General features: G+C 45.0%; 1 protein-coding gene across 2 annotated transcripts in view; it reads right to left on the bottom strand.

The window, feature by feature from the left end:
• The window catches only part of LOC146797279 (SRSF protein kinase 3-like), a 144,080-nt gene that overhangs the window by 60,237 nt on the left and 59,296 nt on the right, over positions 1–24,547 (bottom strand). For both annotated transcript variants that reach the window (XM_085624248.1, XM_085624249.1), the window contains exons 5-7: positions 19,991–20,077; positions 19,036–19,143; positions 14,401–14,563 (exon numbers count right to left, since the gene is read on the bottom strand). In XM_085624248.1, coding sequence (XP_085480374.1) covers positions 14,401–14,563; positions 19,036–19,143; positions 19,991–20,077 — 358 coding nt within the window. The remainder of the gene's footprint in view (positions 1–14,400; positions 14,564–19,035; positions 19,144–19,990; positions 20,078–24,547) is intronic.

Here is a 24,547-nt window from a genome sequence, read left to right as displayed (position 1 = left end):
AAGACCCCAATGTAAGGATTAACCAACGTACACGAGTCAGAGGGTTGAAACGTCGACGGTCCCTGTCAGAGTGGACGAGTACAGACAATAGAAATTGATTATCTATGTCAAATGTCACTATGTAAATATTTGCGTGTAACAAGAGGGAGAGAGATGACTAGAAAGCTAGTCCATGTCCCCGAGGGATTTATATGTGATTAAACAAAGAGGACTAGCTTAAGTTGACCAAAGTGATGCAGTACTCAAAGTAGTTCTGTCACAGACACCTTGTAGGTGTATTCATGAAGCCCTCACCCACCAACCTAGTTGGTGGCATGCTTCATCATCGGGCCCACCCAGTGACACCTAGTATGTCCCGGGTGTGCTACGACGCCTGATTACAGCGGAGCTGGTATATTGCTGAGAGTGCAGTGAGGTTGGGTGAATTGTGATTTAAAACGGCTTGGTGGTGGTCCCAGTACCCAAGGGTAAATTAAATTTTAATAACTGGGCCGACACCAGCGGTTAAAAGTAAGTCTACAGGACGTGTAAGGGTGGAGAGTTACTGCCCCCTGCGTCCTTCAGAGGGTCGACATGTTTCAGCCAGTGCCTTAGAGTATTCTGGCTTTCCTCAGGACCGTTTTTAAAAGGGTGTGGTGAAAATAAAACAGACTTAGTGTTGTGGTACAGACTATGTGATACACTCACTAAGGCGTTTTTCTATGTGTGAGAGGGGGATTCCCTTCTCATGCATACCTGTACAAACAAACATTAAAAACAAGGACAAAACATTTGTAGAGAGAGTCAGTAGTCAATTTAGACATCCGGTCAACAATGCTTAGGTGGCCGGCACTATAGTGCATTGTGAGAAGACTATAGTCGGCTAGGTGTGATGGTACTGGTGGTGCCATCAGAGTGAAAGTACGCAACTAATTAAGAGCGTGGTGTGGCTAAAACACGGAAATCACACTGAAGGCAGGTGACTTAGTGTAGCAGGGCGCAAGGAAAATGTTCTTACGCTTTGGGTTATTAGCCAAGGCTTCCTGGAGGGAAGCGGTAAGGGGATGACCCTATGAGAGAAAAAGAGATAGGCTGTGGGAGTTAGGGACCTGTGAGGGAAAAAGCGCTTACCCAGTTTGTTGTTTGGAGGCTTGTCAGGATTGTCATACTCAGTCTTTCTGGTCAGTGCCTGCCTTGTACCTGTTGTCCCGCCGTCGTCCTCCGGTAGAAAGAGCCTCTCGGTGTGCGGGCTTTTTATACTGAGGTTAACGAGGTAGCACCGCCCCTAGATGTAGTTGCTGCTCATGCTCGTAGTTTGCACACTAGTCTCTCGTGCATGCTCAGTGTATCAGCGGGTTGTTGCTCATGCTCATGAATTGCACACTAGTTCCTCGCACATGCTCAGTGTGAGTGCTTGATTTACAATGTAGGAGAATTGCACACTAGTCTCTCATACATGCTCAGTGTATCAGCGGGTTGTTGCTCATGCTCATGAATTGCACACTAGTTTCTCGCACATGCTCAGTGTGAGTGCATGATTTACAATGTAGGAGATTTGTACTCCTGCCTTTGGCATACGCTCAGTTTGATAGCGCGATTGTGTGAAGGTATATGTAAAAACTAGATTATGAAAAAACTACAATATACCGCCAATGATACGGGGTAGGGGGCAACACCAGTGTTAGGTGTGGCGTGGTCTTATATGCGCAGGCGCTAAGGGTTCAGTGTTGGTTATGTGTGCGTTAATGCTGGGAAAACATGCCTGCGGGACGCGCCGCCTCCCAGAGTGGTTCGGCCCATGAATTACTGTTAAGTGCGCGCAGCGCGCTAAGGTTGACATGGCAGAGTGGGTGGGGTTGAAGCATGTGCCCAAGATGTTGGCAGTTTGGTGGTACACACAAGGGGGAGCATGATCAATAATTGTGTCCAGGGGGACTATAGCACGGGGGGCAACTGCGCACAGGCCAGGTGATGTGTGGGTCTAGGGTGTGACTGAGTTCCACGGTATGGCATCGTTGAGGCCATTGGTTTGGGTGGAAAGACGATATATCCAACGTTGTTCCTTGCTGAGTAATTTCTTCTCATTATCCACTGCCAGTTCCGGTAGTTGTTCAATGATGGTTCAGGTCAGGTCATTGGGAGTGTGTCCCTGGGTGATGAAATGACTGGTCAGTTTGCTAATGTTCTTCTTGCACCTGATTGTGCTCCTGTGTTCTTTTATTCTAGTTCTTATTTTTCGGGCGGTCATCCCAATGTATCGGAGGCCGCAGCTGCATGTAAGTAGGTAGATCACGTTACGTGAATTGCAGTTTGTGTGGCTGCGTTGAGTCCACACTTTGTCTGGTTCTAATATCAGTGTTTTCGTATGGCTGGTGAGATGGCACACGCTACAATCATTGCATGGGTAGTGTCCAGAGATCTTAGGTAGGCCCCACGCATTCAGGATAGTATTGGGTTCTCAGTTGGTCAGGGGTCTGGGGCGGGTGCTCACAAGTTGGTCTTTCAGGTTGTTGCACCTTTTGTAGGCAAACCTGGGGGTTTCCCATTGTCGTTGTCCAGAGTTTAGAATTTTCCAGTTTTTGCGTATGAGTTTTGCCACCTCATTGGAAGCTGTGTTTCTTAGACAAGTCTGCCGACTGATTTTTGTAGTCAGTTACTTGAGTGCAATTTCTGCGTATACGCAGGAATTGCCCAAATGGTAGGTTTTCCCTTAGAGGGCGGGGATGGAAACTTGTGTAATGAAGGAGTGAGTTCCTTGAGGTAGGCTTGTAATAGGTCATAGTAATCAGTTGGCCATCTTTGGCCCATATGTTCAGATCAAGGAATGCCAGGTGGCTTGCACTCGAGCCGTTTTAAATCACAATTCACCCAACCTCACTGCACTCTCAGCAATATACCAGCTCCGCTGTAATCAGGCGTCGTAGCACACCCGGGACATACTAGGTGTCACTGGGTGGGCCCGATGATGAAGCATGCCACCAACTAGGTTGGTGGGTGAGGGCTTCATGAATACACCTACAAGGTGTCTGTGACAGAACTACTTTGAGTACTGCATCACTTTGGTCAACTTAAGCTAGTCTTCTTTGTTTAATCACATATAAATCCCTCGGGACATGGACTAGCTTTCTAGTCCTCACTCTCCCTCTTGTTACACGCATATATAGGCAGCGCACAGCTGCGAGAGTTTAACCACATCACCATGGCTGAGAACTGTGATGTCCTTCTCCTGTCCCAAGAGTTCTGGGTTCTATAGAACATAGAACCTAGAACTCAGCTTGTACCTGTTGGTCAGTTACCCTTATGGAGCTGATGGATGGGGTGTTATGAATAAACCTCTACTGAAACCTAAACGCGTGTTCCTGTGGAGTTACTTAGAACATTACACTGGCGACGATTGCGGAGAAAAAGAAAGAAGAAATAACATAATAAACACCTCAACATCAAGCAGGGATGATTTTGTGACAAGGATTAGTCGCATTTTAAAGTGGGAAAAACACGGAAGTTTGTAGGAGAAGAAAGTGATCTGTCAGACTGTTAAGGTACTGTAAATGTCATTTTATTAACGGCGTGTGTTTTGAGGAAGAAAGGAAGCAGCCTCATAAAAGCATCACGTTGAATGTATTTGATTGAAGGAAAGCGCGCTTTACTGGACAGTGCGAGGAAGATTAAATCAACGGGAAAATATTGTGAAAGGTGCTGAGTGGTATAAGAGTTAAACTTTACTAAAAGCAGGCAAGTTCGTTTCCCCTCCAGCGGCAGTTAAAAAAAGAGAAGAATAATCACACTTCTCCTGCGGCTGACTCATGGTTTAATGGATGTTGAGAGGGGATCGGCTGCGAAGTCTGTTTATTATCTTAGCCTTGTCATTACACTCTGCTGAAATACAGTCAAGCTTGGTTCCCCTCCAGCGGCGGTTTGAAAAAAAAGAAGAGAAGATTAATTACGCTTCTCCTGCGGCTGACTCACTGGTTAATGGAGGTGGAGAGGGGATCGGCTGCGATGTCTGTTGTTGATTCAAGGTTCTTCTAATCCTGTTGTCAGTGCGTGATTTTTACTTCAAAGAAAACGTCGAGAGCAACGTGAGGGATAAGTGGAAACAGGAGCTCTGTTCACGTTGATTGTCAGCCTGGACTGGTGACGTATTAGAACTCTGCAGAGAGGATTGGCAATCTGTATGAGTCATCAGTCATGTGTTCTTCTGTCTGACTGACGTCGTGGATCTGGATTGGAGAACTGCAAAGTCTGTGTTTGAAGCACTTTGACAAAGCTTGGGTGCATGTAATATTGTTTTACTTGTTATAATAATAATAATAACGCTGTGTGTGTTATTGTTGGAGGAATGAAATAGTACTGTTCCTTTAAGTGAAATTTATTTCAGCTGTCATATTTGTTTTGAAGCATAAATAAAAAAAAGAGGAATAATTATAAAAAAAAAAAGAAGAGAAGATTAAGGTATAACATATGCGTATATATATATATTAATATATATATATGTGTATGTATTTTTTTTTTTTTTTTCTTTCTTCATCTAGTTTAAGGTGGTAATTTACAAGAATATTGTTGGAGATTCTTATTAAATATTAGAAAATAAGTCATGCAGAATGTAACTGCACCACCATTTTTTTTGACCTCACCAGGGGAGCCTCCTGTTAAATGGAGCAAGTGGAAAAAATTTTTTGCGCACTATGCACGTGTTTGTGGCACAAATTTAAGTGCGGAGAGGAAAAATTCATTACTTTTACACTGTTTGGGTGGTGAAGGTCAGGAGGTATTAGAGAATTTGCCGGAATTATCTACAGAAGAGCAAAGAGGATTGAATGAGTATGAGATATGTATACTTCAGTTAGATAAACATTATTTGCCCAGAGTCAGCACCATTATGGAAAGATATCATTTTGGTTTACGAGAACAAAAGAAAGAAGAAACAATAGAGGATTTTTTAACTGGGTTAAGGAAGTTAGCCTCAACTTGCAAGTTTGGAGTGGCAAATGAGGAGAGAATAAGAGACCAATTTGTGTTGAAGTGTAGGGAAGAAAAAATAAGGGAAGAGTTATGGCTCAAAGATGAGCCACCTTTAGAAGAAGTGGTGATTATAGCAAAAAGGGTTGAACACATGTTAAAATGTGTAAATGAATTAAAAGTTGAGAAAAATAAAATTACATCTGTAGTAGAAGAAGTACAGGAAAGTGTAAATCTTATTAAAAATGTAAAATCGAATTCAAAAGAGATAACTAAAGAGGAATGTACAAAAGAAACATGTGAATGTTTTCGTTGTGGGAAGTCTGGACACAAAGCTAATTCTAAATCCTGTCCAGCTTTGAATTTTGTATGTCATGGATGTGGCAAGAAAGGACATTTTATAAAATTTTGCAGAACAAAACAGAAGAAATTACAAAGTAAAGAGATAAAAGAAATTATTTGTCAGATTAGTGGTAATGAGGACAACAAACATCCTATTGGAAGTGTTAAAATTAATGGTATTGATATGAAAATGAAATTTGACTCGTGCTCACATTTGACTATAATTTCGAAAGATGTTTTCTGCAAATGGTTTCAATTTAAGAACAAGTTAAAAAGAATGGATGTAAATCCAGGAGGGTATGGAGGTCAACCCATTAATATGTTGGGATATTTTGATGCTTGCATAGAGATGGAGAAGAGAATTATTGTAGGTAAGATTTATGTTTCAAAGGTAGGGGATAGTTTACTTGGCTGGCCACATCAACGGTTATTGGGAGTTACTTTGAATCCTAATGCAGAACCACAAGTTCAGATACAAAAGGTTGAAGGTACAGTTAATCACTTTGTGCAAGAATTTCCGCATTTGTTTAGAGATATTTTAGGTTGTTTGAAAGGTTACAAGCATTGCATTAAACTTAAGAATGGAGCTGTACCATCTGTGGCAAAGGTTAGAAGAATTCCATTGGCTCTACAGGAGAAGGTGGAACAAGAAATAGATAAGTTGCTTAAACAAGGAATAATCTCTCCTGTAGAAGCTTCGGAGTGGTTGGCTCCGGTTGTTATCGTGAACAAACCTAATGGCGATATCAGGCTTTGTGTGGACTTGAGGTCTCTTAACAAGGAAGTAGTGGTTGACAAGTTTCCGTTGCCTAATATAGATGAAATAATGTCTACTTTGGGTGGAGCAAAGTTTTTTACTACCTTAGATCTAACGCAGGCATATCATCAAATAGAGCTGACGCAAGACTCACAGGACTTGACGGCATTTATCACTCCTATGGGAGCTTTTAAATATAAGAGAATGCCGTTTGGTCTTGTATCCGCTGCGTCGGTGTTTCAAAGGGTCATGGCGTCTGTATTGAAGGGTGTGAAAAATGTGAAATGTTATCAGGATGATCTTTTGATATTTGGTTCAAATCAACAAGAACATGATATCTCTGTGAGAATGGTACTTGGAAAACTTGAGAAAGCAGGTCTGACATTAAAATTTGAAAAATGCAAATTTTCAGTACAACAGGTGAATTATTTAGGTCATTGCATTACAGCGTCTGGTATAATTCCTAAGAAAGAGTTGGTAGGAACAATTATAAATTTAGCAACTCCTGTGACGAAAGAAGAAGTTGTTTCATTTTTGGGCATGATTGAGTATTATGGGAAATTTGTTAAAAATCTTGCAAGTAAATCAAGTAACATGAGACAATTGCTTGGGAAGAACAAAGAATTTATTTGGTCGGAAGAGTGTCAAAGAGAATTTTTAGAATTGAAAGAAAATTTAAAAAATGCACCGAGTTTGCAGGCATTCATTCCAGGAGGAGAGACCACTGTAGTGACCGATGCAAGTTCAAAAGGGTTGGGAGCCATTTTAAAACAAAGAAGAGATGGTAAAGAACAGCTAATTGCATGCGCATCAAGGAGTTTACGTGGACCAGAATTAAATTATTCTGTAATTGAAAAAGAAGCTTTGGCTATATTCTGGGCTCTCAATAAGTTTAGAAATTTTATATGGGGAACGTGTTTCAAGGTATGTTCAGACCACAAACCACTAAAGGAAATATTCATGAAAAAGGGACTTGATTCAATTTCATCTCGTATAAGACGTTGGGTTGTAGGTTTACAAGAGTTTAATTTCAGTGTAGAACATCTTCCTGGTGTTGATAATGTTTCAGCTGATTGTCTGTCTCGTTTGGTTGGTGAAGTAGGAGAGGAATGGATTGATGATGATTTTGTTGAAGAGGATGTCAGTGTGTGTGAAATTACCTCAGGTGTTGTAAAAGAAAATGAGTGGAAAGAGGAATTAAGAAAAGATAGCGAATTGGTCAGAGTTATGAACATGATTCAAACTAAAGGTTCACATGATAATTCCTTATCAAAAACTTGGCGTTTGGTGGCAGATGAGTTATCGATAGATAAAGATATATTGTTGAGAGGGAATAAATTGGTTCCTCCTTCTTCTTTAAGAAAACGATTGATGGAAGAGGCACATCAAGGACATTTAGGTATAGTCAAAACTAAGGAAAGGTTGAGAATTAGTTTTTGGTGGCCTGCTATGGATTTTGAAGTTGAGCGTGAGGTCAGAGAATGTCTACAATGCAAAGTTAGTGATAAGGTTCTTATCTCCCACACTGTGCCCATGATTTGTAGAAGACTTCCCAATGGTCCTTGGGAGGACATTGCCATTGATATTGTTGGTCCTCTTAATGGAGAACATCGTACTCCATATTTAATTGTTTTGGTTGATCTTTATTCTAGATGGGTTGAGGTTATATGTGTTTCAGAGATCACCTCAACTTGTGTCATTTCATTTTTACAAGATGTGTTTATGAGAGAGGGTTTCCCGAAAACTCTATTATCAGATAATGGTCCCCAGTTTTGTTCAGGAGAAATGAATGATTATCTTTCATCATGTGGTATCATTCATAAGAAATGTTCGGTATATCATCCAGAAGGAAATGGGACAGTAGAAAGATTTAATAGAGTTATAAAGGAAAATATACAACTTTCTAGAAGTAATTGTTTGAATTGGAAAGTTGAATTACAAAAATGTATTTTGGCTCATCGTTTCACTCCTCATACCTCTACGGGTAAATCGCCTTTTGAATTATTTAAAGGCAGGACTACAAACACGAGATTGTGTCCTAGTTGGATGTCGTGGGGTAAAGGTGTGAAAGACAATAGCATTGGTCTTTGGAGGAAAAGAGAGGAGAAGCTACAGCTAAAAAATAAAATTCACTTTGATATGAGAAAAAGAGTTAAAGAAGTAAAGGTAAAGGTAGGAGATTGGGTACGTGTGAAGGCTCCAATCGGTACATTATCTTGGTCCAAGTTTACTGCTCCCATGAGGGTGGTAATGTGTTTAAGAAATGATGTTAAACTTGAAAATGGGAAAATTTGGAATCTAAATCGAGTTGTAATTATAAAGCATAATTCTGAGTTGGATAAGTCATGTAAAAAATTGTCCAATGGTACAGATGAGTTGTTGAAAAATGATCTGAGACGTAGTGGTCGAAAGACCTCAGTACCTGTTCACATGAAAGACTATGTTACTTAATAGTCATGATGTTTCTTGATTTTAAGTGATTATACTATGTCTGTATTTCTCAATACATTTAGTATTTATCTTGTTATTGGATGGGAGATGTGTGATGTCCTTCTCCTGTCCCAAGAGTTCTGGGTTCTATAGAACATAGAACCTAGAACTCAGCTTGTACCTGTTGGTCAGTTACCCTTATGGAGCTGATGGATGGGGTGTTATGAATAAACCTCTACTGAAACCTAAACGCGTGTTCCTGTGGAGTTACTTAGAACATTACAAGAACCATGGCCTTACCTTTACGGAGGAGGAGGTCAACGACATTCTCGCAGACCCCTCTTTTCAAGTTGATTTCAACATCGCTAATTTCATAGCCCAAACAACTGACTGGGAGACCCTCACTGAGAAAAAGAGAAACAGGATCCGCACCATCCTCCATGGAGTGATCCTAGCCCAATATGTCAAAACCAACACGGCCCCAAGAGGTCTGATCGTCACCAACGCACCCAGGATCTTCTTAGATGACCCCACCTTCAGGAAGGATTGGGCCCAGATCGCCTGGCATTGCACCAGGGACTGGATGATACTAATTATAAAAACTGCCAAACGTCTTTCAGAAGCTATTGTAATTGAAATCCAACTATCAGAAAGCCACTTCAAAACAACCCTGACAGCTTACAAAAAGAAATTAGACGATCAAAATAAAGAAATTAACGAGTACAAGGAGTACCTGACTCAAGCTAAAATCAAGAAATTTGAGAAAGACCTCAAAAAATTCAGTTATGCCAAAGTCTTTCCATACTCTGAAGAAGACTTCACCCCACCAGCCAATAATTCCAGTGCCTCAGACTCCTCAGCAGATGACAGTTCCGCATCTAGTGACTCTAGCAATAGCTCACACAAACGGGGTGGCAGAGGCCGCCGCGGACAACGCTGGCAAAACAACTGGCAGGGAGGACCACCTGGATATTACTTCGGGCCTCCAACTAACTTTGGCCCAATGCAAAACCCCTACTTCGGATACCAACAAGCGTATACACCTGGCCCCATGCCCCTATTCCCAGGAAACCATGGACCCCACAGGCCTCCTTTTTTAGGACAGGGCAGAAGAACACGCGGAAGGAGAAGACACAACCCGCAACCACAAGTACACTGGGCCGAAGACGGAAACCCAGTGAGCGCGAACACTCGCCAGAAGGCACCCAGCCAACCGGGAACCAGCAAACCATGAATCAAGCAACCCATGAGTCCATGGTGTTTAACCTTTCAAGCATCTCACTGACACCTAAACAGGTCTCAGTACTAGAAAAGGGACTATCCTTCGTACCCACGACTAGATTGGACAAATTTAAACTGCACGTGGAACTGGCGGAGTTCATGAGGAAACTAAAACTCAAGGCCTTCTTCGAGAAATCCTCGAGGGATGACTCAATCCCCACGAAAAACCCTAACATCACAGGCCTGAGGACCAAATCCACCTTCACCCCGCCACCCTCCACAGTGCCCCCAGAGATCACCACTTTTGAATTGGCTGTTTACAATGATGTCGAGAATCTAGAACCAACCAACCATTTCAACAACCTGTCGAAGGAAGACAGAGAAACCATCCAGGAACTCAAAAACAATCCCTCTATCATAATAAAACCTGCCGACAAGGGAGGAGGCATTGTGCTCTTAGACAAGCAGGACTATGACACCGAATGCCGCCGACTACTGAGCGACCAAAGAAACTACAAGAAACTGGAACATGACCCAACCAACTCACTACAAAGCACTATTCAGGCCCTAGTGAATACCGCCCACCAGGCGGAACATATCTCCAAACAAGAAGCAGAGTACCTCTGCCCTCAAAAGATAAAAGTACCATACTTTTACACTGTACCAAAAATACACAAAGGCATTCTTCCCCCTTGGGCAGACCTATAGTGTCTGGCATCAACTCCCTTTTGGAACCTCTCTCTCGCTACTGCGATTTCTTTCTTAACCCACTGGTCCAGCAAACACCTAGTTACATCCAGGACACAAAACACTTACTACAAGTCATCAACAACATCGAATTCAACCCTGAAACCCAACTCCTGGTGGGCCTGGACATCGAAAGTCTTTACACCAGTATCCCCCAGGACGCCACCATCCAAGTCCTGAGACAGGTACTTATGGAGTCCCCATGGCCGCACCGCACACCTAGAGACTTCATCCTCCAATGTGCCACAATAGCACTAAAGGAAAACTATTTCGAGTATGAGGGAAGCCTGTACCTCCAAACCAACGGAACATCTATGGGCAGCGTTTTCGCTCCTAGCGTAGCAGGACTCTATGTCCACCTCTTTGAGCAGACCCACATCACTCCCAATACCAATCCCTATACCAGGAATATTCTCACCTGGCGTCGATATATAGACGACATCCTTATGATCTGGCAGGGATCAGAAACAACTCTACAACTTTTTCTCACTTGGCTCAATGAAAGAGACCCATACCTGAAATTCACAAGCACCTCGAGTGCAAGCCACCTGGCATTCCTTGATCTGAACATATGGGCCAAAGATGGCCAACTGATCACTACGACCTATTACTAGCCTACCTCAAGGAACTCACTCCTTCATTACACAAGTTTCCATCCCCGCCCTCTAAGGGAAAACCTACCATTTGGGCAATTCCTGCGTATACGCAGAAATTGCACTCAAGTAACTGACTACAAAAATCAGTCGGCAGACTTGTCTAAGAAACTGGAGGAAAGAGGCTACCCCCGTGCCATTATCAACAAAACCAAGAAAAGAGCCAGGAACCAAAATAGGGAGGCTCTCCTGGAAACGGTACCCAAGGACAAAAGTGACCAACCCATCACGTGTGTCACCACATTCAACACAGCTTCCAATGAGGTGGCGAAACTCATACGCAAAAACTGGAAAATTCTAAACTCTGGACAACGACAATGGGAAACCCCCAGGTTTGCCTACAAAAGGTGCAACAACCTGAAAGACCAACTTGTGAGCACCCGCCCCAGACCCCTGACCAACAGAGAACCCAATACTATCCTGAATGCGTGGGGCCTACCTAAGATCTCTGGACACTACCCATGCAATGATTGTAGCGTGTGCCATCTCACCAGCCATACGAAAACACTGATATTAGAACCAGACAAAGTGTGGACTCAATGCAGCCACACAAACTGCAATTCACGTAACGTGATCTACCTACTTACATGCAGCTGCGGCCTCCGATACATTGGGATGACCGCCCGAAAAATAAGAACTAGAATAACAGAACACAGGAGCACAATCAGGTGCAAGAAGAACATTAGCAAACTGACCAGTCATTTCATCACCCAGGGACACACTCCCAATGACCTGACCTGGACCATCATTGAACAACTACCGGAACTGGCAGTGGATAATGAGAAGAAATTACTCAGCAAGGAACAACGTTGGATATATCGTCTTTCCACCCAAACCAATGGCCTCAACGATGCCATACCGTGGAACTCAGTCACACCCTAGACCCACACATCACCTGGCCTGTGCGCAGTTGCCCCCCGTGCTATAGTCCCCCTGGACACAATTATTGATCATGCTCCCCCTTGTGTGTACCACCAAACTGCCAACATCTTGGGCACATGCTTCAACCCCACCCACTCTGCCATGTCAACCTTAGCGCGCTGCGCGCACTTAACAGTAATTCATGGGCCGAACCACTCTGGGAGGCGGCGCGTCCCGCAGCATGTTTTCCCAGCATTAACGCACACATAACCAACACTGAACCCTTAGCGCCTGCGCATATAAGACCACGCCACACCTAACACTGGTGTTGCCCCCTACCCCGTATCATTGGCGGCAAATTGTAGTTTTTTCATAATCTAGTTTTTACATATACCTTCACACAATCGCGCTATCAAACTGAGCGTATGCCAAAGGCAGGAGTACAAATCTCCTACATTGTAAATCATGCACTCACACTGAGCATGTGCGAGAAACTAGTGTGCAATTCATGAGCATGAGCAACAACCCGCTGATACACTGAGCATGCATGAGAGACTAGTGTGCAATTCTCCTACATTGTAAATCAAGCACTCACACTGAGCATGTGCGAGGAACTAGTGTGCAATTCATGAGCATGAGCAACAACCCGCTGATACACTGAGCATGCACGAGAGACTAGTGTGCAAACTACGAGCATGAGCAGCAACTACATCTAGGGGCGGTGCTACCTCGTTAACCTCAGTATAAAAAGCCCGCACACCGAGAGGCTCTTTCTACCGGAGGACGACGGCGGGACAACAGGTACAAGGCAGGCACTGACCAGAAACACTGTGAGTATGACAATCCTGACAAGCCTCCAAACAACAAACTGGGTAAGCGCTTTTTCCCTCACAGGTCCCTAACTCCCACAGCCTATCTCTTTTTCTCTCATAGGGTCATCCCCTTACCGCTTCCCTCCAGGAAGCCTTGGCTAATAACCCAAAGCGTAAGAACATTTTCCTTGCGCCCTGCTACACTAAGTCACCTGCCTTCAGTGTGATTTCTGTGTTTTAGCCACACCACGCTCTTAATTAGTTGCGTACTTTCACTCTGATGGCACCACCAGTACCATCACACCTAGCCGACTATAGTCTTCTCACCATGCACTATAGTGCCGGCCACCTAAGCATTGTTGACCGGATGTCTAAATTGACTACTGACTCTCTCTACAAATGTTTTGTCCTTGTTTTTAATGTTTGTTTGTACAGGTATGCATGAGAAGGGAATCCCCCTCTCACACATAGAAAAACGCCTTAGTGAGTGTATCACATAGTCTGTACCACAACACTAAGTCTGTTTTATTTTCACCACACCCTTTTAAAAACGGTCCTGAGGAAAGCCAGAATACTCTAAGGCACTGGCTGAAACATGTCGACAATCTGAAGGACGCAGGGGGCAGTAACTCTCCACCCTTACACGTCCTGTAGCCTTACTTTTAACCGCTGGTGTCGGCCCAGTTATTAAAATTTAATTTACCCTTGGGTACTGGGACCACCACCAAGCCGTTTTAAATCACAATTCACCCAACCTCACTGCACTCTCAGCAATATACCAGCTCCACTGTAATCAGGCGTCGTAGCACACCCGGGACATACTAGGTGTCACTGGGTGGGCCCGATGATGAAGCATGCCACCAACTAGGTTGGTGGGTGAGGGCTTCATGAATACACCTACAAGGTGTCTGTGACAGAACTACTTTGAGTACTGCATCACTTTGGTCAACTTAAGCTAGTCTTCTTTGTTTAATCACACTATGTAAATATTGCCTTTATGTGGCTGGATAGGTCTCTATCAGTCACCAATGTAATTATTTGCACATTGCGTCTCCTTCTCTACAACCCTCACGAGTGCACACTTCCTTTCGAGCACTTTCTTCTCACCTCCTCTGGAGCACCTGCATTTTATACACAAACGTACATACTATTCATGCTGTTTAACGGAATAAATCAGCATATGTTGAAATATGATGCATTCTAAGATTTGTTTTCGGGTGATGTTACATTTTGTATATTGAATTTTGTACCAAGGCAACCTTTTTTCTTGTACTGTAATTTACCCGGGTCCAGTGGTCTTTCAGGTTACCCCATTGTTAAATAACTTTCCCTGTCACACAGCACAGTGTTGCTAAGTTGCATGCTGTGCTGCATGATTTGTTAATACAGTGCCCTCAGTCTCTACTTCAGCCACACTCCTGCTTCCTCTGTTCTGTGGTAGTGAAAGGCGAGTGCAGAGAGGGGGTATGGTCCACGGCGAGCTGCTTTGTTTTCATTTCCAATGGTCTACACCTACCTGAGGCTGTGTCGATTGATCGATAATGTTGTATAATGTAGGGTTATGTTAAACAGCTCTCTTTGTATGTTTTGGGTGTGCGCTGCACACATGCTCTAACACGTTGCTTATAACATTTCGTACCTTGCGCACGCGCCTCCTGATGTCTGCTCCGGCTCCACGTGTGCGCATCGACCAGGAGCTGGTGGAGATTCTCCTCCTTCACACACACCAGGATGTTCTCCGGCTTGATATCCGCGTGGATGATCCGACACTTCTTGTGCAGGAAGGTCAGGCCCTGGAGCACCTGGGTCAACAGAGCAAGGCTGTGATCGAGCTCCCAAGACACATGTTTCACAGAAGCAATGTCACCGTCAACCTTTTAAGTTCATTTTATCATTCGAGGCAAACTCAATGTCAGGAGCGGAGGCGAGGATTATGCATTTGTAGCGTCACTTTATTCTACAGCAGTTACCACTGGGGCAGAATTCCAGATTCTGTTAAAATGAGATGTAGGCCAATAGCTTTGCTGCCCATTAGATTTATCATGTATTAAATGTTGAATAAACATTTTAAGATTTTAGCATTTTGCTGGAAATTAGCACACGTTTCTACAGAAGAAATACATATTTGCTCAGTCTGAGGCGTGAGACAAAGATAAACATTAGGCACGTTAGGACACAAAAGATTTGAGATGAAACAGTGAAATATATCACTGGGGATTATCATGAGGAATGCATCTGTGATTGTAGTGAACGCCGCACATGGGGACGGTTGTAGTTTTATGTGTTTACATATAGGTGTTGACAAGCTGTTGATGGTCTTTCACATGTATAAATCATGATTTATGTGTAATGTTTTGTGGCATATTGATTTGCATGACGTTTGTTGGTATCTTTTTTATGTATTTAGGCCAACTGTATATGAGTTGTTATAGAAATGATTTAAAAATATTTCAGCTTATGAAAAAAATAAATGGTGATTGCAGTAATTAATTTGGGCGCTCAGGAAGTGAGTGGTCTAGCATGGCACCGGCCTGCATCGAGTGTCGGCCACTGGCCGCAGGAGATCTAGGATAGCAGTATGCACAACACAAAATAATGTCTGAGATACCGCGAAGATGTCCACATCCAAGCATTGACGGGTGCAGTGAAATGCAGTGGAAGCTGTAAAGCACGGGCTTCATGGCGCTAGGACAATGAAGCAAAGGATATCATTATTTAAAAGATCAGTGTCTAGAAGAGAAGTCTTAAAATCTCAAGAAAGACTTAGGGGCATAAGCACCATAAAGTCGCGCAGCACAGCGAGCCACCTTGCTGTACTGCGCTGCATGACAGGGAAACGGCAGGGATGCGCCGTATTTAACATAATACGGTGCATTCCTGTCTTTTCCTCTGCGATGGCGCACGATGTGCTACCTAGTGCCAATGCAGGCACCCGGGCACCATGGTTCAAGGGTGCCTGCATTGTAGGCAGGATTGTTTTGTGCAGAAAGGGGCACCTTCCTGCACAAAAACTATCCTGAGAGGCATTTTCCTCTTTGTATGTGTGCTGCAGAACGCAGCACATGTAGAAAGAGGAAACAGCGGGGAGAAATAAACATATTTCTCCTTGTTACGCCTCACCAGGGGAGGTGTAGCATTTTGACACATTCCCAGGTTTCTAGTGGTAGTAAATCTGGTAAAGTGCCAAAATTCATGGATGTTGTGTGGGACAGCCACGCTCCAGCCATGGAACGCCTCCTTGGGGCAGAGTAACATAACGCAGCAACTCGCGCTGCCTTGCGTTATTCCAGATTTATCAAGACATGCAGGGCCACACAAGGGGGTTTGTCTGGCTTGAGAGATCTTGATGAATCTAACTTATGAGTTGTGTCATCATTGTACCCCGTTGCGTGGTGTTAGGGTGATGCAACGGATTGATACATTTGGCCCCCACTGATTCCAGATCTAGGGCAGGTGTAACACAAAATGATTCAAAGGCAGGCGACCAACACCGAGAAGAATGGGCACCACTGAACCTAAGCAACTGAAGCATGGTTCTTAGAGGAGCACCTGCCACGAGACCAAGGTGAGCTGGTAGGACGACGGGGCAGGGGCTTGGGCATAATAAACGTGGTTCCAGTCCAATGGAAGGCCTGGTGGACGAGGCGAAGTGTCTCAAAAGATGAGAGGTCAGAAGTAGTTATAGGACTTTCCTGGCTTCGAAGATTTAGTCAAACATTTGTGTCCCTTCGTCAAACACCCATATCCTGAAATAGCAACACTTACCAGGAAAGATGTGGCAGACAAGAATCCCCGTCTCACGTGAAGGATAAAAGAGAGACAACGATCAAAGCTTTCTGGTCAGGAAGATTGGAGGGGGCAATCTTACAAAAGAGATAACTGGTGCAATCAGCATGAGGTGGCAGAATATGACTGTAGAAAGATCCTGCCAAAAATTAAGATAATGGGGCTGATTTATAAGCCAGTTGCACTGCCGGTGCGTCACTTTTGTGGACACACCGGCTGTGCAGTATGCCTGGCCATCTTTACAAAGCAAGTTCAGCCACCCTGCGTGGCTTTTAATGACTGAATAATATGCCCCCCTTTCAGGCTTTACTCTGCATGAAAGGGGTGTTCCATGGGTGTTGTGTGGGGGTTCCCACACAACATCCATAGAACCTGATGCATTCCCAGATTTACAAGGTTTCGTAAACCTGGACATGCGTCAGACTCCTATGCCTCCCCAGGGGAGGTGTAAGGATGCGCAACTAGGAGAAATACCTTTATTTCTCCTTATGTTTCCTTTTTTTATGTGTGCACGGGTGCCTGCATTGGCGCATAGAAGCCCATTGTGCGCCAGCGCAGGGGGGAAGTACAGGAGTGCACCGTATCTTATACATACAGCACACTCCTCCCCTTTTCTTTTGACGCACGGCAGCGCAGCAGGAAGGCCTGCGGTGCTTCCGTACGGCAAAATATTGTAACCGAGGCCCTCGATTTTTAACATTTACTCAGTTTTGGTCCAGATTAGCTTGAGAATGGTATTTCCCATCAAGTGATGGATGGCAGCCAAATAATAGCAAATGCAAGAACCTGACTGTTTAAGCAGAACAAAAGCACAGAGCCAGCTGTCTGTTGTCGGTATAAGAGTATAAAAGCTGACGAGAGATGAGGAGACCCACAACAACGCCACACTCTTAGGGGCCTATTTACAAGAGGCCTGAGGTGCCGGAGCATCACTTTATTTTCCCGCTCTGGTGGCGCAGGCCTCTCAAACCTATCTATGACGTGATGCAAAGCCACCCTGCTTAGCGTTGCATGGCCTTATAGATATGGAGTAGGGCAAGGCAACGCAAAGAGCTGCGCTGCCTTACTCTGCATCAAGAAGGTGTTCCATGGGCGTAGCGGTGGGTGTTCCCATGCAACACCCATGGATTTTGATGCTTCTCCAGATTTACAAATTCACGTAAACCTGGGGCAGTGCCTAAACCTTACATTACCCCAGAGCAGGCGTTACCAGGGGAAATGTTTTCATTTCTCCTCGTTTTTTCCTCTTTCCATATGTGCTGCATCCTGCAGCACACATAGAACAAGGAAAACGCCTCAATGGATTGTTTGTGTGCAGGAAGGTGCCCTTTCATGCACAATAATAATCCTGGAAATAACGCACACGCTCTTGCACCATGATGTAAGGGTGCCTGTGTTGGCGCTAGGCACCAAATTGTGCATAGGCAGAAAGGAAAGGAACATGCTGTCTCTCGTAAATATGGTGCATGCCTACCCTTCAAATTGGCGTAGAGCAGCAGAACAAAACAACTTTGGTGCTGCCCTACGCCAATGTTTTGTAAATGAGGCCCTCAATACCAAAGAGCACAGTAGTAAAGGCACAGGTGGCTAGAGGAGGTGCTGCCCTGTGGGTTTGCACGAGCTGTTTGACTTTGTTTATGTTTTTTAAAAGTGTTGCACAGTAGTGCGGGTGGTGTGCAGCATGGCTTAAAGTAAGTGCAGCAAAGCCCACATGACATGGTCCCTTACCACTGCACTTTGTTTTTCTTTACTTAGAACCATGTTTTTAGAGTGTGTAGTAGGCGATGGGCTGCAGGTGGATTAAAGAGAACTACGCTGGAGGGTTAAAAAGTTCGGAGATTGTCAATAGGGAAAGTCATAGAATGGCGGGGGTGACACCACAGGGGGTGGAGCAAAAGAGTGCCTGCGGGCAGTGGAAGGACATTGGTCACAGGAAGCTGTACTTGGTCCATACTCCAAGAGGAAGACTCAAAACCCAGAGGAAGCTGGCTGCGAGGAGGCGAGGAGGAGGCCTGAGAGATAGGAAGCAAGACAACACGAGTGACATGGGAACCAGCCAATGGTAAGTAAGGTAAATAATGAGCGAGCTCTAATTCCCTTTTTAAGATTTTTTTTGTAAGGGAATTTGGAGGTGCTGTGCGGGCAAAACCTAAAAAGGCCTCCGGGCAGACAGAGACAGACTCCACAGTGTCAGGATTAAGTCCCTTCCGCTTCCTCTGCACAAGTTATTCCCCCTAAGTACAGCGTATTGTGCCTCGATATAATCAGGACTCCACCCTCACTCCAATTGTAACTCACTGCCAAGCTCCTGGAACCTCACTCAACCCAACAGCCCAAGCATCAGATATTGTGACAGCCCCACTCACCATCCAACAGCATGCCAAGTGCACCACACCCCGCCGCTCTTATGCTGAGACTGCACAGTGTTCAGTTTCCACATGTCCTGGTGCCCACCTGAATGCAGCCCCAGGGGGCATGCCATGCTCACCTGCTGCAGGATCCTTTTGACGCAGGGCATGGGCAGTCCTCGCGGTCCATGGTTCCGCATCAGGTGCAGGAGAGGTGGCCCCAGCAGCTCAAAGACCAGGCACACATGTGGCCCTGTTATGGAAATCATAACTGTGGAATAGCAGTATTTAAGCCACGTCTGACAGTCCCGTGGAGCTAGGGGCCAGTTTAGAATGACACCAGGAAGATGGTGGGCTGGGTCACCTGCAGACTGATTTACACACGTATGATTCATTGTCTCTGTATAATGTGTGTGATGTAAAGTGTTGTGACACCCCACACTGCTATGAGTAGCGCTATAAAACAAACTAAATGCATGTGAGAGAGGAGGTATGGAGAGGTGAGGGGCACGGTTGGAGGGTGGTAGTGAGCAAATCTGTGGAGAAGGAGGTCTGGGGGGGGGGGGGGCACCAATAAAGAACGTCCCATTGGGCGCCATCAGCTCAAATGCCAGAACTGGTTTCTAGCATTTTGTTCTGTTTTACTTCAGCCATGAAAGAAATGAAAATGAGGGTAAATAGAGCATCATGGGTCCCCATCATGTCGCGGCTGGTGGGGCAGTGTGCCAGTTGTGCCGCTGCACCAGGCTGTCATAACTGACAACAGATATCGCTTGTACCACACTTTGCGTCAGGCCTTAAAGGGGCCACCCAGTGTTAAGAAAAGAACTGTTCTGTTTGCCCAGTGCTGCGCTGCTACCAGTCGCAAGTCATAGACATTCTAGAATGTTCGCGTTTTGAGACTATTGTGACATCATTCACTGGCTGGCCCATTTATTAGGGAGATTGGGCTCTGCCCTGTTTTACCCCCTCCCTCTGCCACACTTGAGCTCGCCCCGGGGCGCTACAGATCTCTTTTCTCCCCTCCTGGATCGGTTACACCCCAGCCCTGGCTCCCATAGTTCATCCCAACTCTTGTCGTGGCGGAAGGATATGAAGGCCGTTCTCGCCGATTAACTTGAAGTCGTCCATCAAATGAATGATATGGTCCCCGCGGCACTCCTTCTTCCTCGCGCCGCTCACCTGCGATAGACAATCATCGACATATGGGTTTAATGAGCAGCGATTCATTAAAACGCTTGAAATGCAATAGTACATAATAAAAAATCAAAAACATATTATTATTATTATCATCAGTGGCGGCTCCTGCGCTGTGGCGGAGGAGCATGGCCCCCCCCGCCAGCAGCTGCAAAACTTGAAAAATAAAACGATAATAAACCATGTTTATCATCGCTTTATTTTTCTCCTACTGTGGAGTCTTGGGGGCGGGGCCAGCGGATGACAGCCACTGAGGGGGAGTGGTGGGCACTGTCATCAGTGCGCATGTCGGTTTGGCCGGCCGTCTCAGGTAAGCCAACCCATCAGGCGAACTAAAGATCTCTCGCACTCGAGCTGCGTTGCCGGGTTGGAGACAGCAGGCACGAGCTCCCAGTCTCACTGGGAGCACAAACCAAGGGAGCTGCGGCCAATCCCGACGCTGCTCTCATGCTCTCAGGATTGGCCGCAGGGCAGCCTGGCAGCTTGTGCCTGCAGTGGAGCTAGAAGGGCCGCGATGCAGCAGAATTCAGGTAACTTTTAAAAAATTTGTTTGGTCCCCTCCTTCGTCTGTCTCACCACTTTGCCCCATCACCAGCCGCGACTGATTGCTATAGTTGTTCTTATTATCATTAATAGCAATAATAATAATTAAAATTACTGTTAGCATCATCGTTTATCTCGTTTCTTTTTTGCCAGTGTTTAGCGGCATCATTCACTCGAGCAGTCTTTTGCTGCTAAAGAAAGAGAAGCCCAGATGGTTCCGTCCACTGAGACGAAAGGCATTTCTGTAGGAAAGTTTTAAAGTTATTGTGACGTTTGAGATGGTTGATTCTGCACGAGGCCAAGGTGGGGGGCACTTCCACCCCTCTGCTCTTAGGACTCAGAAAGCTTGATCGCCCCATAAAAGTGGTCTAAAGTTGGGCACCCCAAATGTGGCTGAGAGGCGAGCCTTATCCGAGACAGATTTAAATGTTAGAACATGGGTGGTGGGGTTTGGGGGGGCACGACAGTAGAATATTGCTGCCTCAGTCAAGTGGGTTTGAAGAGGATTCTTTAGAGCACTGGAAGCCAGTGACGATGATGAAGGTGGCCATGTATCTGGTCAAACGTCTCCAGTCTCAGAAGAATCCTCACCGACACGTTTCAACATGTTGAAGTCGCCGGCTGCACTGCTTCGGTAGCTTCCGAAGTCGATCCTACATTATACACAAGCATTGGTGTAGGAATCCTGGAAGAGAAAGAAATGGATTTCAAGAATATTAAAAAAGGCTTTCGAGGGGCACCTGATTTTTGATTAAGTGAAAGCGCAGAAGCTGGCACCATGCCCAGGTCTCTTACCACCTCTCTTGGTGCAGTGCTGGACCCAGGGAGATGAGTCATACATTACCACACCATTTAATAATTGCTGGGACTGATGGCTCAGGGGTTAAAGCCCCCACTTCAGGAATCTGTATTTGATCTCATAGTCACAGGTTCAAGTCCTAGTGGGTTAGCTCAGCCCCAAGATGCCGAAAGGCACCCTGGGGCATATCAGCAAGGGATTTATCTCCGTTTTTTTGGCTTTAAAAGCCAGAAAAGCAGAGATAAAACCATCGCCCTATCAGCAAGAGGGTGCTAACATGCAAATATTTTTCCCTACGCCGACCTTTGCATCTCTAATGAGATGCAAAGTGGGCGTTCCTCCCCAGAATAATGAGAGAAATGTCGCTAAGCGACATTTCTCCTATTATCAAGCCTCACCCTAACCTACAGAGCGATAAGAAAAGTAGCGCTAACCTCAGTTAGCGCTACTCTCCTTATGCCTGCTTTTAAACTGACTTAGCCATGATATCCTATGGAAGGTGGATATCATGGCTAAGTATGTGTAGCCCTATCAGCAACGTAGCGCCAAACGTTGTGCGATTATCGCTGGAATCCCAGCGATAATTGCACATTTGGCAGCTAACTCGGTTGTTTTTATCGCTCTGGAGATAAGCGTCGCTGATAGCGCACTATCTCCGCGATAAAAACAAGCGATAGCCGGCGATAATTATCCTAGCGCTAAGTGCGCTTAGCGATAATTATCGTCGGTGGTTGCTGATATGCCCCCCTGTGCTTTACAGGTGCATATGTTTTATATAATGTCAAATTATTCTTGGCGAGCATAGTCTCCACTTAAAACAGAATAAGCTTTTATGAACTTCTTTCCTTTCATGGACGAGTTGATTGAAGAGTCTAGCACAGGTGTGAAAAGTAAGTTTCTTTAAAATAAAAATAATCTTTGCTTTATACATTCACACATTTATATTATATCCATGTAGCAAACAAGTTCGAGGTTGCATATCTAGGTTAACAAGCATGGGGGGATGAGATGTCATGGTGGGGCTACTCAACCAGTGGTTTATGTAGATTTTGAAATAACCAATGTGGTACAGTCGGGAGTTCTTCCAGAAGAGAAGGACCTCACCCATTGGACGGCTGTTCCTCGAACTGCTCAGTTGCTCAGTACATGGAGGAAGCCCCTCAATCTTCAGACCCAGTCAGGAGCTCTCAAGCCAGGGTCATGCCACACATGCACAGTGCTGGAGGGGGTCCCTTGGAGCCCCTCCCGCACTGCCGGGGCTGCAGGGGCTAATGTTACGCCACTGCTTTCAGTGCGAATCTTCTGGTCGAAGGTGTCGTGAGTGGTGGTACGATCATCAACGATTGCGGTGCCACCACTGCGACCATCTACTACTATTTGAAGATCGTCTGTGACACATGTCTGTCACTGCAGATTCAGTGCCAATCCCAGGCCAATGCAGCTTTGAAGTTGTAGGGTGACAGTTTTCTCCAAATGGTTTGCCGTATAGGAGTCAGGAAATTGGCCTAAAATTGGCTGGATTATTAGCAGCAAGCCAAGAGTTTTTAAGAATGGCTGCGCGATGATGCTCTTAAAGTTAACTGAATCCCACCTACTACTAAAAGAAAGGTTAAGTATCTTAGCTGAGTATCAATTTACTTTGTTTTTCTATATATTTAATAATTCTTTCAGGCTAATGTCTATTTGGAAGCTTCAAATTAAATTTTTAGTTAGGTAGTTCTTCGCAATTCGTGGTAGGTCAGCGTTTAAATGTCTCAATGCCACAGCTCTCGAAGGGGTCTTTTAACCTGTCCCTACTCCTCCAGGCGACTGAGTGTTCATTTATCAGTATTTTTTCGACTTTGTTATGAAGAAAGAGGAGGGACTACCACCATTTCCTGTTATGCTCCTCGGTGATCCGCGAGGCTGGATTTGCCAGAGTCTTCGATGTTCTGAGATTTCCACGGGTGACTCAAGGTGATGCGGTCACTGCCTGCTTATCCCAAGATGCTCCACGGAGCGAGTGATGGGGGCCAGGGAGCAGTCCTGGCTCAGAGGAAGAAAACTGGAAAGACGAATCTAACTGCCTATGTGAGTCGTTCCCTTACTCCAACTCTACTGGTGTGTTGTTGAGATAGCGGCTACTGTGACCTTCTCGGTGGCCACCATTTCCCAATGTATTTCTTGGAGCAAAAACTTAGTAAGATTTTACTTTTCGATAAAAAAATGAATTTCTCTGTGATGAACTATCTGTACAAATTCTCTTTGAAGTAATTGCAATTTACCCTGGTAAGAGGAATGCAGTGAAAGTCATGATAGAACGTGTGGGCGACCCAAATATGTTCTTTAAAGGGGGCGAAAAGACACAAATCAGTCAAGAAAAGAATACTCTTAGACATTGTATTGAGGAAACTAGTAGGACGAGGCTCTTCAGAACTTGAGTAACAGGAGATCTACTGGGCCATTTTTATTAACTCAGGAGGCCCTGACCTCTTCCCATATTTATACAGAATCCCAGACTGGACCTTGAGAAATGAAATCTTGCATCTCAGGGTGGGAATTGATCCAGGGCGGCGGATGCCAGGTCTGAAAGCACAGATGTTTGTGAACTTCGGGCAGTGCCCATGTACGGGGGGCAGAATGTAGTCAGTGAGCCCCCTATCGGTAGATTGTGTATTTTTCCTACAGGAAACGAAAAAGATCCTGTGACTAGGCCTGGGCGGTAAATTCCGTTCTGCTCGCAGAATTTGCGGAATTCGGGTAATTTCGTGTTCCGCGGAATAGCCCAAAATTCTGCGTTTCGCGGCTTCGCTGAATTTTTTGCTTGTTCGCGTTCTCAAAATGCGTGTTCGCGAGATATTTCCCCCCGAGCACGCAAACAGCGTTCGCGAACAGGAAAAAAGCATCGCGAACAAGCAATTCCACGTGTTCGCAGAATTTCTGCGTGCTCACGGAGATTTTTTACCGTTTGGCAGAGCTTTGCGTAGCGCCACTACGCAAATTCCGCCCACCCCTACCTGTGACCAATAAAAAAACAAATAAGGGACATGGTCGAGAGAAATGGGTATAAATCTGGTGTGTGGTTTGAGGTATCAAGATGTAGCCATTGCCGTCGGTCACTATCTGCATAAAAT

This window comes from Triturus cristatus, chromosome 9, assembly GCF_964204655.1.
Source record: "Triturus cristatus chromosome 9, aTriCri1.1, whole genome shotgun sequence".
In the NCBI taxonomy this organism is placed as follows: Eukaryota; Metazoa; Chordata; class Amphibia; order Caudata; family Salamandridae; genus Triturus; species Triturus cristatus.
Note: the sequence above shows the minus strand (reverse complement) of the source record. Positions and strands in the feature narration are given on the sequence as shown.